This window comes from Ipomoea triloba, chromosome 1, assembly GCF_003576645.1.
Source record: "Ipomoea triloba cultivar NCNSP0323 chromosome 1, ASM357664v1".
Lineage (NCBI taxonomy): Eukaryota > Viridiplantae > Streptophyta > Magnoliopsida > Solanales > Convolvulaceae > Ipomoea > Ipomoea triloba.
The window spans coordinates 30609406-30624926 of NC_044916.1; the positions used below are offsets into that span (position 1 = coordinate 30609406).

A 15521-nucleotide genomic window follows, 5' to 3' on the forward strand; every position below is an offset into this window, starting at 1 on the left:
TGTAATTTCATTGCCGAACAACTTTGAATATCCCACTATACATACACAGTCGTGCAGTATACTGTAATTAAAACATTATATAACAACTTTGATTTCTACCCTATTCCATTGGAAGAAATCATTTTCTTCATTAATGAAATAGGGTAAAATCATCCAAAACATTCATATAAATAATATGTCATCATTTTTTTATTATTTTATTTTTCCATGTCAACAAATTAGATGGGTTACTTGTTAGAAATGAGCTAAAAATGCTAGATGAAAAATAATTAGGAGTATAATGACTTAGATGGACCATATTTTTAGTTCATGGTGTTGGACGAACAATCAGTGTTAGTACATGGGTCTATTTGACCCTTTTGCCTTTTTTTTTTTTTTATAAATACAATATTGCACCATATTATCAATATTAGTTCAATCATTTATATTTGAACATACCATATAGAATCCAGACCTTTTTAACCTAGTTTACAACATTAAATAGTTACTACGGGTTTTTTATTCACTAAAAAATAAAAATATCACTGCTTATTTCTATTTATAAATAGTAAGTATGATGTGTATCGTGGAATTTTTGTGTGTAGTATATATATATATATAAAAGAAATTAGTGTGGATGATTTGATGAGTGATGTAGAAGTAGTAGTTGTTATTACATATGGATTTGGACCCATTAAGATTGACTAATATATCTCATGCATTAAGAATAATACAGTACTGAATAATGCATATTATATTCCAGCAATTAATTACAAGGACGAGCTGATCGAGCTTGATGTGAAAGTGGGCAACAAAACCAAAGTGTTTTTATCTGCAATGAACCTACGAGTTTTGGACTTGTATACCACTGACCAGAAAAGATTCACCAGTACACAAGTTGGTCGTCAGTCTTATCCATCCTCGTGGAATATTATATATTGAAGAAAAATAAACAATGTTCACACCACTATTTTCTTCATTAAATTAAAATTCTTTTTTCTTTTTCTTTTTATTAAATCTGAGTAATTTGTACATGAATAGTGGAGGTCAGATGTAGTAGTGTGTACGTCGTCGTGGGCTAGTATGTGTTTATATGTGTACTTTTTTTAATGGGTGTCAAATTTATAAAATATAGTTACTAAATCAACATCCCAATCAATTTAGTTGGGGTTAATCCTCTAAATTAGTATTTTAAATAATTATTTTGAGGTATAATTTTGAGTGAGGAGGTTCACTTCTGATTTGAGTTATGTCTGAGTTGATTCGGATTCTTTTAGTTGAAATGATGAATTTAATACATTATACGTTTAAAATGAATAATAATGGAGGGGGAAACTCCATCCAAGTTGATCGTGGAGGGGAAAATTCTATCCAAGTTGATAAGGTTATTGACTTGGCAAGTTTGGCTCCCAGTGGGAGCAGTTTATTGATCTTCTTAGTTTGAACTGGTCAGCTATATGCAACTTAAATTAATTTTTTTTTTTAAATATCAAAAGGATCGGAGGGTCAAGCCTGGTGTCTAACATATCAGATAACGCCCTCGGAAGAGGATCTCTCACAAGACAGACCACTGCTACCCACGAGCAAAGCGTCTTTAATGTTAGGAGGTGGCTCAAAGAATAATAGACGAATGATAAATTAACTCTTAAAGTGTACCTATTGAATTGAGAAACACATAATAATAACGTAGTCTTTGTCCTGGAAAGAGATCAAATGTGAGTTTACATTATTATAAATACAATTTAATTTTTTTTTTAAATTGTGAACATAAAAACTCTCTATTGTAGAAGGGTTGTAAATTGCAAAAATTTAAGTTAATATTGATTTTTTTTCTTTAATTTTATTACCTACCGCTCTTCAATTTTTTTTATTACCTACCGTGACTGAATTTATTAAAAATATTGCGTATTAAAATTTTCTTAGGGACCAACTTATATGTGTGTATGTATGTATGTATATATGATGATAGTATAAAAACACATATATGATAGATATACATACATACTAGTGTATGATTGCTTGCAATATATATTAATGAAATAAGGAGATGGGCCAAAGAAATAAATGCAGTGATAACCTAGACGGAAGGGGTAGCTTTCATTGAAGAGACAAGACTTGTGATGGGCTAGATTCAGGTAGAAGAACATTATCACTCCCCCGATTTATATGATCCTCGCCACCGGTACCGGTGGTTGGCTTGCAGATAAGGATCATCAAATCTTCACCATATATCTTTCTTTATTTTATATTTACACAAACTATATATATTAATATTATCAATACTAATTTTATTAATATATATACATATTGCATGCATGCATGCATGACCTATATATAGCTGCCTAGTAGTTGCCTAGTTGCGTACTCATATATGAGATTTTGTTTTTCGTTTAATCATTTCCAATGCAACCTACCAGTGTGCCCAGGCCCCATTATCCTTTTAATTTTCTCCTCATCATCACTTTCACGGTTTCCCCTTCTAATTCTCGCTATATATATAATTTTATCTCCGATCCATTAATATCATAGATATTAAAATACAACACATATTTTAATGTAATTGCTTAAACTTGATCTGAATCGCTCAAAATACAACCTTTGTATGAATGATGAAGAAAATTAAAAGCATATTATATATAAATTAAGAAAAATAAAAAAAAGGAGAGAGAAGAAAAAGAATGAATGAACAAAATGAGAATACGATGGAGTGAGAAGAAGCATGGGGCTGTCGTCTTGCGACTAAGTAATGAAAACTCAGGACGACAGTATAATGGAGGTTTGGTAAGGGGACACATCTCAAAGGGTTTTTATCCATTTTCATCCATATAAATCATATATGCATTGTCCCCACGGACCCTATCAATTTTGTAAGTAAATGCCCTTTTATCGCCTGTCAATTTAATTGCAACAAAAACGTACAAACCTGCCTTGGGGCCATGCTAAGTCAATGCTCATAAGCTCCTTTTTATTAACATACCCTCTTTAATTTTATCATCATTGATTTAGCTAAACTCCACTATATCATACTTGCATATATGGTACGTACCAACAATATCATACGGAGTACATATTTTATACTTTAACAATTGAAAATGATAAGTGTATGTACTCTCATATTTTACATTCGCCTGGTTAATATTTTCAAAAAATAATTACAGCATGTCTAGTATACGTGGGACTAGTTTGGACAATCATTGTTACATTCATCTTTCCTGGACAGATTCACTCTCTTCACCGTCATCGAGGATTGGATTTTTTTCTTACTAGTTAACTCTCTAGCTACCTCACTACCTGTGTCCTTGTTCTGCTTTTGTGGTACGCACGTAAATTCGCAGCTTTGTCCATACGTACATAATAATTTTATTATTTGATTATTGATTTATTTCTATAATTAAAATTCACAGCTGTGTTTTTTTTTTTTTGTTTGAAGAAGGAATTCAAACGTGTTAATTCAGTGCTTATTATTCTAATTATTTGATTTTTGACTTAACATTTGCCCTATAATGTGTGTGTGTTTGGACCGACCTATGAGTACTCTTTTGCAATTATACAGTGCAATGATTTTGCTAAATAGAGTACAAGTCCACCACCATGATGGTGTGCTGCAAATTGCAACTTGCAACTTGCAAGTGTATGGACTACCAACAGTAGTAGCAAGTACTGTGGATAAGAATATAGGTGATAGGTTTTTTATTTCTATTAAATTTATACATTATTTATGCTGACCGAGTAAGATAAAAATAATTAAATAACTTAGTTTGACTGAATAAACTATTATCGAACCTCATAATTCATATCTTTTGATACAAATGTTATTAAAATGATTAGCTTAATTTAATAGTCGAACCCGGCGGGCGGGCGGGCGGGGCGAATTGAAATGGACGTATGAGTGTGAGTGTGCGGATCGGAGCAGTAGCAAGGCAAGCGCACGGATGCATATTAGGTAAAGCCATGCCATCATATCACAACTAGCTTGCAATTATCAGATGGAATTCTGAGCGAAAACGATGCTTCGATTCATACTCGTCAGAATTCTGGAAAACAAAGCCCTACCTACTTGTCTTGATGGCTCTTGTCTACATTAATCATCAACTCTTCATCGTCTCACAGGCCACAGCTGTGTTTTTTTTTTTTTTTTTGGTTTGTTTAGATGAATTATTTTTAGTAAGTCATCACACTACATCTAGATTATAATGTCATAGGATGATAGTGTCTTGATTGTTTTGGTTTGTGGACTGTATTGTCATAATCTTACATAGATTAATGGATAAGATTTTTCATTATTCAATTTAACTATTAACGGTATTTATTAATTAAAATACTAAATATAACGACGGAAAGAAAAAATAAAAAGAAGTAATGAGTTGTCAATTTGGACTGTTCCCATTTGGATATCGGTCTTATCCGTGGGAAAAAGGGGAAATATCAGAGCTTAAGGAAAAACAATGAATTACTAGTTCATTAAAAATGAATTAATAAAAAAATAATAATTTAATGCCAATATGTTGTGATCAAGTATCATAAGTCATAACTGTTGTTGGTCTAAGGCAAATCCAGTGAAAGCATTAATTCTTTCTGCTTTACTAGATTGAAAAAATATATATAGACAGATACTATATTGTAATAAAGTCAATAGTACTAAAAAACAACTACTATACAATAAATCATAGTATACTACGATCGTATGCTCCGATGATTGCATCCATAATCAGTGGCTAATGATCGATGCATACGATGGAGACACTCATATCATGCGGAGCTGTAGCCTGTAGATTTCCAATCTGGAACTTTTTGATCACTTTTTGCCATCTAAAGACTAAAGAGCAAAATGCGTGGGACCAGAAAATGGTCCAAGAACCCTCCGCCATCACTCTAATCTATATATTATACTCAAGCCAGCTTGCCGTTACCTACATTTACAATTTATCAATAGCATATTTTAAATGTATTGTTCATTTAAGATGGTATAAGAAGTTAACAATTTAATTGTAAGTTTTACCTTATATTTTCAAGTTACAAATTCATGATTCGTCTAACAAAACATATATATATATATATATGTAGGTGGATTCAAATGAGAACAAACCCCTCAGGTAAAAGGTTAGGACAAATCTCAATTGCTTATTAGGTTCATAAATAGTTAAATGTTTTAGTTACAAAAATACAGGGCTAATTATATAATTATTATAAATTTTTAAGTTTGCAATATTTATAAACTAATCCCACCATTTTTTCTCTTTATCTTTCAACAACCATAAACCATTGATCCACTCAAATTAATGTATCTAATCAGTCATCACTTTTTACCTGATAACTTATTATCACATAAACCCTCCCATCGTCCCATGCATGTATATATATAAATGGAAAAAGATGCAGAGTTGATTTTATAAATATTGCAAGCTAAGCTTTAAGTTTACAATAATTATAAAATTGTTTATATATATATATATATATATATATATATATATATATATATATATATAATAAAACATTAACCATTAATGAACCATTAAACCTTATTGGTAACATAGATCAACCACACATTTTTACAAGAGAACCACATTCACGCTCGCATGGACAGTTTAATTGATCACAGCGATAAAATTTGGGAAAAAAGACCAAGGATTGAGTCCCACCAGCAACAGGAATTGAGTAAAATTACTATACTTGAAGGTTCTTATATGATATTATAACTCTTCTCTATAAACTATAAGCAATGACAGAACTTGCATAATTTTGTACAATACGAGGCCAAATAAGATTTGTAATTGAAATTGTAATTATCATTGAAAAAAGATATAATTATAACTATACACCTATAGTTATTACAATAATATTTATGCGTATACTACGATATTTCTTATTTGACTTTGAATATGTTTAACAAATTTTAACTATTTTGAATCTGACCAATTATTGATTATAATTTTCTTATAGTCTATTATTATTAGATCATATTATTAATAAATTTACTTTTGTCAACAACTTGAGAGGCCTAAGCTATATATTTACTCAATCATACCTATAAATTTAGGGTTTGCAAACTTAAGTTAAAGTTCGGTTAACCGACCGAACTGAAAAATTCCGGTTAACTATTTTTTAACCGAATAATTTTAGTTCGGTTAATGGTTAAAGGATTTGCAAAATTTCGGTTAACTGTTAATTTGGTTCGAAACTATCAGTTAAGTGCATTAACCGAACGGCTAACCGAAATTATATATATATATATTATTTGGACTTTATAATTTGTGCTTTTATGTGTGTACTGTTGATATAGTATTGTGTTTGATTCTTATGGATTTATTATTATAGGTATTATTTTAATTGAATTTATTATTATATGTATTATTTAAAATATTTAAAACTTTAACTTAAAAAACATCGGTTAATCGACTTATTAACGGAAAAAACTTTGATTCGATTAATTTGGTAATACAAAGTTTGGTTCAGTTAATGGTTAAATCTTTAAAAACTTTAGTTAAAACGACTCGGTTAAAACTGTTCGGTTAACCGATTGCACACCCCACATATAATAACTATGCGTGTGTGTTTGGTTGACATGTTTAGCTATCAGGAATGGGTATCAAAGTCATTGTTATGTTTGGTTGATAGGTTTTTAGAATACTACTATGAGTTTTTATTACCCCTTAATTGCAAAACTCATTCCCTAATAACATAAGGGTTTCATTCATTCATCATCAACTGCTTCCCCAACTATTAATAATCATTCACATTCCACCCTACTACCAAACATGCAAAATACTTTCAACAAACCCATTACCGTTACCAAGTATTTGATACTTATTCTGATTCTGATTACCATGTGCGAACCACGTACACATATTCACATAGTGTTTCGAGAAATTTTGAGGGGATCAAGGCACACACCCAGGCCACTAGCCCATTGGATGGTTATAAGTTACGTAGTATTAATGATGTGCAATTGCAATTTATAATAAATTAAAAATCTTATCATATAGAAACTAAAGTTGTATGACTCCATGCATAATGTAACAAGTTCAATTAATTTTTTTTATACGTACTAAAAATAATAATTGCATAATATATATTATAAGTAGATCATGTTTTCAAAAAAAAAAAAAGAAAGTAGATCATGTTTTTTGTACCTAAAAAGTAAAGAATTTGGTTATTTGTTCTTACTAACATCTTACAAAAATAAGCTTTTATAGTCTCATAATTTCCTCCATCTTTAGAATGCTTTTTAAAAAAAAAAACTATATAGTGCTCTTAGACTTGCATTATAAGCATGAAAATCTTAGCAATATACAACTTCTTCAACTCTCATAATTTCTCTTAAAATCCCTTAATTTTAGTTGATTAACTCTGACCAACCATTTTTTTTTTATATTAACGTATGTTATTAATTATTATGAAATACTCCGTAATTGATTTATCACGGATGAATTAAATGAAGCTACATTGACAATAGCCAAGCTTTGTGAGTGATTATTAACCAAATAAAAATGAAGACACCGAAGTTTAGTTTATCAGCCAATCTTGATTTATTTGACCACTATTAGTTGTTTGATTTGGTTAAACAATCCATATAAGTGTTTGGTTAATTAGTTTTTTGTAATATCTTATTGCTCTAAAATATTACAATTTTAAAAAATGCGATAAATTTTTGAGAAAGTAATTTTAGATGTAATCAACTATCAATTAATTTACCAAACATCTTTATATAATCAATTAGTCAACTCACTAACTCAATCAACTAACAATTATTTACCTTTATATTAAATTATTTAATTATGAAAAAATGATTTTGTAATATGGATCCAACGTGGCATTTGACGAGGGCAATGCGGTATACCATGTAAGATTGACAGTTTGACACGCCGTATAGTAATCCTCAAGTTTTCATTCTGCTTTCTATGCGTTAATGTTTCTTCCTTTCTTTCTTTCTTTGTTTCTTTAGTACGACTTTCGCTAGCTGCGTTGAAGGATTTGAGGGTGGGGGGTGGGGGGCGGGGGTGGTGGAGCCCATACTGGTCCTCATCTTTGCTGGCTTCAAGCTCTCCATGGTTGGTTTTTAATGGGGTTTGTCTGCTGAGAGAGACCGGAGTTTCAGTTGGCCCAATCCAACCAAATTACATAACCAGCCAATCGCGCTCTCTCTCTCTTTCTCTCTCTCTCAATTCATAACTCCTTTTTTTTTCACTATCCTCTCTGAATTCTCTTCCATCACTCCGCCATCGTCTTCACGCTCAAAGTGAAAGAGGAAAACGTTTCAATCAACTGCACTGCCGGCGATTCTTGATTTGATTGGGCGAATCAACAGATCTAAAATCTTCCGCATTCGGATCTTCTCTCTCAATTCCAGAGGTGATTTTAATTTACCACGCATTTGATTTCAGGGTTTTCGTCGTCTTCTTCGTTGTAAAACTCGGAACTTCTGGATTTGAACTGTCTGACCGAACAGTTGTGATGTTGAAAAAAGTGAATTTTGGACCCTATTTTCATTTTAATTTTAATTTTTAACTGGTTAGAAGTCCCCACTCCACCCCCACCCCGCCTTTTGTTTGGCCGTTGAATTTTTTCGATGTTTTTGCGGCTGTCTTAGTCATGATTTTTATATTTAAGAAGAAGAACCAGAAATGAGTTTTGCATCTTTACACCGTAAAGTTGATTTCCTGAGCTGTATTTGTTTGTCATTTGCAGGATCGCTTCCTTCGAGTTGAGCTCAAGGTTTTCCATTTTGCTTTCCCCTGTTGTGGATATTGTGATTGGTTTGTAGTGCACAGTATTTGAATTTTCGGTGGAGGAACATCTTACATCTGCACTGCACAGTTCAAAGCTTATCTGTCCACTATTAAGCCGCGTCCTATTAGATGAGACGATTTTGGAGGGTGGTTTGGGTGAGATGAGGGATGTTATCTGGGTTGATGAACTTCTTGAGGGCCTGCTTCGGGCCAAAGGCAGATCGATACGTCCGCTCCAGTTCTGATGCTGCTGGTCGTCAAGACGGGCTCTTGTGGTATAAGGATACAGGCCAACATTTCAATGGAGAGTTTTCAATGGCTGTAGTTCAAGCAAATAATCTGCTTGAAGATCAGAGCCAGCTTGAATCCGGCTGTTTGAGCACTCAAGATTGTGGACCATATGGTACCTTTGTTGGAGTCTACGATGGGCACGGAGGTCCTGAGACTTCTAGGTTCATCAACCAGCATCTTTTTCAACACCTCAAGAGTAAGTTTCCTGAAATGAAATCTGGATTTTGTTCTGTTGATTGAACTACCATAAGTGTTAATGTCGTTTTGCAGGTTAGAATGAATTAAATTTCTTTCTTATTTTGTTGACTGTTGCATTAAGTAATTGAAATGTAATCCCAGATTGAAAAGCTTATGGAGATGATTGTAGTTCAAATCGAATATTCTGCTTATGTAGTGCGTCTTACCAATATGACTGGTTAAAAGATTTAAGTTTCTTGTTTGGGCACTTCCTCATGGTTGTTTGGTTTTTAGGTCTTGACACGATTGCTTCTTCTGATTATGCAGGGTTCACTTCCGAGCAGCAATCTATGTCAGTGGAGGTGATCCGAAAGGCATTTCAAGCAACAGAAGAGGGCTTTACCTCTGTAGTCTCCAACCAATGGCCCTTGAAACCACAGATTGCTGCTGTGGGATCGTGCTGCCTTGTTGGAGTAATCTGCGGTGGAACTTTATACACTGCCAACCTCGGGGACTCCCGTGCTGTTTTGGGGAGAATTGTCAAGGCAACCGGAGAGGTACTTGCTGTTCAACTCTCAGATGAACACAATGCAAGCGTTGCATCTGTAAGACAAGAGCTGCAATCTTTGCACCCAGAGGACTCACAAATAGTAGTTTTAAAGCACAGCGTCTGGCGTGTCAAGGGCTTGATACAGGTGAATTTCGTTCAGTCTTGGTAGTTTATATTGTGCATCTGTCCAGTTTAAGTATCTTTCTACTACTGTCATTGATTTTGCTGCCAGGGAGGCTACTGCAATATTTTAATGTCTTTGCAATCAGGATTTCCCCCTTTTTGTTTAAAATTTCTATCTGCCAGGCTTGTTACAAGTCACAGGACTTTTCTTTGTAACAGAAAGAATTGGTGGAATCCAAATTTTTTAAGGTTCCTCTACCTTTGGATCTTCTGGGACTCACCCTCTAACTTCAAAAGTAGCACATTTGAACTTGGCCAAAAGTAATATCCTTATATCCTAAATAATTTAATACCCTCAGAAGATGCTTATGGTGATACTTAAATGTGTCCGAATTCTCTATAAGATTGATTTTGTGAATTATTCAAGTTGATCAAGCATTTCCATTATACTTTAAAGCTTTTTGGTATAACAACACATGGTTCTGTTGCCTAATTCCTTGTAAGGAAAATATCTCAGTGCCTTTTGATTCATACTGTTATATGCAACTCATAGTGTATCCCCGCTCTCTAAGTAAGTCTTCCCAACTGAATGAGCTTCCTTTATGGGAATATAGGAATTTCTGATGGGAAAATGCAATTGTATTATGTCTTGTATGCTCTGTATGATTTTTCACCCTTACTGTGAAGGGTGATACTGACTATGTTGTTTGGATCATTGTATCCGTGAACTGAATTGAAATTTGATTCTATAGGGTGCTTGAATTACTCTGATCACTAACAGAATAGAATCCGTCATGCAGATCTCAAGATCAATTGGTGATGTGTACTTGAAGAAAGCGGAATTCAACAAGGAACCACTATATGCCAAGTTTCGCCTCCGTGAACCTTTTAAAAAGCCCATACTGAGCGCAGATCCATCAATTTCTGTACGGCAATTGGAATCTGACGATCAATTCATCATATTTGCATCAGATGGTCTTTGGGAGCACCTTAGTAATCAAGAAGCCGTCAATATTGTCCAAAACAACCCACGCAATGTAAGACATTCAGCACACACCACCTTTTTATTTTCATCTCTGGAAAGTTAATTTTCACATTTATGATAAAACAAGTTATGGTTGATTGGTGTATTACTGTATATGCTAAACTTTGGGAGTGGGGGCGAAACTTACATTCAACTTGTCTATTTTCAGGGGATAGCTAGGAAGTTAGTGAAAGTTGCATTGCAAGAAGCAGCAAAGAAAAGGGAAATGAGGTACTCGGACTTGAAGAAAATAGAGCGAGGAGTGCGTCGCCATTTCCACGATGACATCACCGTGATTGTTGTTTTCCTTGACTCAAACCTCGTGAGCAAGTGTAGCTCAATCAAGAGTTCTAACCTGTCTGTGAAGGGAGGCGGCGCGAGCCTGCCTCCAAACAGTCTTGCTCCTTGCGCCACACCGGCTTAATTTAAAGCTTGGCCAAAGTCCTGTAATGTTTGTTGTACTCCTATTTTTCTCTCATGAATACCAGGTATCCTTTTTAAAACGTATATGATCAGGCCAACAATTGTTTAATGTACACTGTAACCTTTGACAGCAACTAATCGTTCATGTTCTATATTTTGTATTCAAAGACTCAAACATTGACACAATAGTTGGATTCCAGAATTGATTGAAGAACAAAAAATGGGTTCAGTCCAAGATCATGATAGAATAGTGTTAGAGTTTTGCAGTTTTCTTGGCTCCCCACACAAATTTGTATTCAAAGGCAAAATTTCTCATTGGCTTGGCTCATGAAAAGCAAATAGAATATGATTCTTGGGCAGGCCAATGGAAAGATTGAAATTTGAAGCTCAAATGGACTTGGATCGTTTGGTTCAACTCCATCATTGAATTGGATTTGTAAACCTTAACACATTTGCTTCAGCATATCCAACTCCACCCATTGCAATCGTTATACCCTAAAGACGAAGCAGATTTTTTATTTTTTTTTTTGGGTTTTTTGTTAAAAAAATTGTTATTTAAAATTATTCAAATAAAATAAAAAAAATTATATTTTAATAGGATAATGTCCACATCAGCAAATTAATACTTCTGGTTCAATTGTATCATTTGCATTGTTCATGGACCCAATTGTTTTTTTTCTTTTTTGGAGTTCAACTGCCTAATTGCGTTTTCGTATTTAGTTTGGTGACCTATTTGACCTTAGTCTAAATTTATTTCAATTATCGAGTTTTAATTCTTATTTTAATATTAATTTTGATATTCAAACTAAATGCTCCTCCAAGAGTATAAAATGAAATAGAAAGTGACTCATTATTATTATGAAAAAATGAGGGAAAATAAAATAAAGGACATGCCAGAATTCAATATAAAAATATTGAACTATATATAAAATATTTTTAGAAAAAATTTGGGGCACTGTGCAGTCGTCCTACCTAGACATGGTGTGTGTATGTATGTATGTATATATATATATATATATATATATATATATATATATATATATATATATATTATTCAGTGCTGTATTATTCTTAATGCATGAGATATATTAGTCAATCTTAATGGGTCCAAATCCATATGTAATAACAAGAGTTTTTTCCCAAAATGGTCCCTCGACTATTGCTCATTCTCAATTTTGCATTTCGACTTTCAATTGCACCTAATGTGGTCCCTCGACTTTCAAAAACTCACCCAATTTGGTCATCCGTTACATATTCCGTCAAATCAGTGTTAAAATGGAGGGCATTTTCGTCCATTTACCTATTGTTAGCCTAATAAATATTGAGAAATAGTTGAGGGACCATTTTGAGAATAGTCAAGGGACATTTTGGGAAAAACTATTTTATTTATTTCATTTTTGTTTATTTTCATTTTTTAGACTCTATAAAATTAGAATTTCTATACAATTTTTTCTTACAAATATAAATAGTTAAAATCGTGCAATCCATCCTAAAAATTTTTAACTTTTTTACAGACTTTTTCCTTCTATTTAAATATACAAACTATTCCTATGCAGATTTACAATAAGTTTCGTAAATTTTATAAATACTCATTTTTTAAGCACCGATTAAAATAATTCTTAGTCACATTCGTAGTACTAAATATATTACTTACGATTTTTTTATAAATAAGATATAAGATTGTTAAACTCAAATAATTAAAAATAATGTGTCCACATTACAAAATAAATTATACTTGCCTTAATAATTAATAAAAAAATAAGAAGAGGAAAACATATAAAAGATGTCATACAATATCTTAAATAATGTAAATTAATATAAAATTTAATAATTACTTTGAAATCAAATACAGAAAATATTACAGGAAACATTGACGAGATTTTACTTTTCGGCTCAGCTGAGAAGTTTACTAGAAAAATTTACCTTTCGGTCCAATATTTTCCCTACATTTTACACTCTTTGGGTGTCTACGCTTGAAAAAAAAATTATTTTCAACACTCTTTGGGTGTCTACGCTTGAAAAAAAAATTATTTTCAACACTCTTTGGGTGTCTACGCTTGAAAAAAAAATTATTTTCAATGGTAAAAGTAATATTTAATGTGATACATAGTGATTGTTCAATGGTAAAAGTAATATTTAATGTGATACATAGTGATTGATTGTCTATGAACATAAAAAAAAATGTGATACATAGTGATTGATTGTCTATGAACATAAAAAAAATAAAAGAATAAAAAAAGAAGTATATGAGTATTTATGAAATTTACGGAATTTATTATAAAATTTCATAGGAATAGTTTGTATATTTAGAGGAAAAGTTTGTAAAGAAAGTTAAAAATTTTGAGGTTGGATTGCGCGATTTTAACTATTTATATTTTTAAGAAAAAAATGTATAGAAATTCTAATTTTGTAGAGTCTAAAAAATGAAAATAAACAAAAATGAAATAAATAAAATAGTTTTTCCCAAAATGGTCCCTTGACTATTCTCAAAATGGTCCCTCAACTATTTCTCAATGTTTATTAGGCTAACAATAGGTAAATGGACGAAAATACCCTCCATTTTAACACTGATTTGACGGAATATGTGACGGAGGACCAAATTGGGTGAGTTTTTGAAAGTCGAAGGATCACATTAGGTGCAATTGAAAGTCGAAATGCAAAATTGAGAATGAGCAATAGTCGAGGGACCATTTTGGGAAAAAACTCGTAATAACAACTACTACTTCTACCTCACTCATCAAATCATCTACACTAATTTCTTTTATATATATATATATATATATATATATATATATATATATATATATATATATTGGTTCAGGTGCGGCCGTGCTCTCCCGTGCGGTCACACACCACTCAATGTTATGAAATACATCACTCAATGTTAAGAAACACACCACAGTGCATATTTGTGTGGTGTGTTTCTTAACATTAAGTGGTGTATTTCGTAATATTGAGTGGTGTGAACCGCACGGGCCGCACGTGAGAGCACAACTGCACCTGGAAAGAACTATGTGAGGGAGGATGCATGCCACATGCAACATGAGTAATTATTATTGGTCTATATACTAAGTATAAGATGTGATAGCATAAATTGAAATAGGGTCGATGGTATGATATGATTGAGAGTAAGTAGAATTGAATGTATTATGGAAAGGTGGGCGGTCAGTCTAATGAATGCTAGATCACTCTTAATAATAATTAGATACAAGATTTGAGGGTAATGCTATTAGTAATTAAGTGAGTACAAGATGCTTCCTTGTGGCTAACCTATTTATACTACACAAAGGTTGGTATGTATTTGCCATGTCGGTCCACTAGTGTGCAGCCCAAGTGGAGTCTTCCCAGTTGCATTGATTGCCAACTATGACGTAGTAAGGATTATAATTTGTGTTGCAAAAATTAAATCAATTCAAACCATATTTAAAATTGTATTGACAAAATATAAAATATCATTAGCTAGATAAAATTGTACGAATACAAAATATATTAGAAATTAAAATACAATGTTTATGATAAATTACGAGATAGTAGTTATGTACATTATCTCATATTCCAAAATCATTGTAAGATCTCTCATTCGCTTGATTCGAAATACAATTAAAAATATTGTTTCTCAATCAATTAAGATATATTTTTTGTATCTGAAAGTCACGTGTTTAATTATTTTTAACATATTCTTGGTTGAACTCACTACACAGGGTCTTACAAGTGCGGTTTAGCCCTTTTGTTTGATTTGCGAGCTATTATAAGAGTGAGTTTTACGCTGTGCAAATCATTCGGTAATAGCGGTGGATTTTCCTTATCATTCAATTTTGTTCTTCTAATTTATGAGACTAATATGTACAAAACACACATATATTTTATAATTTAAAATTTAAATTAAATTAACACTTAAAGTTGTTTTGCAAAAATTTAAATTAAATTAACACACATATAGCTGATTGACTAACACTTAAAGTTGTTTTCCAAAAAAAAAAACACTTAAAGTTGTAAAATATAATTGTGGGACTGTCCGTGAAAGGAAGGCTAAGGAGTTGAAGGAGAAGCGTCTCCTCCTGGAAATGGCTTCCGACGCTCCAAGCTGGAGGAGGATCACCATTTAAGCCGGTATGCCTTTGAAGAATGTTTTGATTTTCTATATATATATATATATATATATCTTCTATTTGATGAGTCATTGCCTATGTATGTTTTTTTAATTTTAAACAATAAATTGTTTATTCAG

The 15521-nt window shown here is 32.3% G+C and overlaps 1 protein-coding gene across 1 annotated transcript; it reads left to right on the forward strand.

Moving 5' to 3' along the window:
• Window positions 1-8001: 8001 nt before the first annotated feature.
• Window positions 8002-11514, forward strand: LOC116029002 (probable protein phosphatase 2C 60). The gene is made up of 5 exons (XM_031270876.1): window positions 8002-8328; window positions 8665-9192; window positions 9501-9868; window positions 10647-10883; window positions 11040-11514. Exons 2-5 carry the CDS (start codon window positions 8874-8876, stop codon window positions 11292-11294), a joined length of 1179 nt encoding a protein of 392 aa, XP_031126736.1. The 5' UTR covers window positions 8002-8328; window positions 8665-8873; the 3' UTR covers window positions 11295-11514.
• Window positions 11515-15521: the final 4007 nt, after the last annotated feature.

Excerpts from the sequence above, each read along its gene's own strand:
- LOC116029002 (XM_031270876.1), top strand. The coding sequence starts at position 8,874 with ATGTTATCTGGGTTGATGAACTTCTTGAGGGCCTGCTTCGGGCCAAAG. Across the intron at positions 9,193-9,500 it reads TCTTTTTCAACACCTCAAGA|GGTTCACTTCCGAGCAGCAA; the intron begins GTAAGTTTCCTG and ends CTGATTATGCAG. Across the intron at positions 9,869-10,646 it reads GTGTCAAGGGCTTGATACAG|ATCTCAAGATCAATTGGTGA; the intron begins GTGAATTTCGTT and ends TCCGTCATGCAG.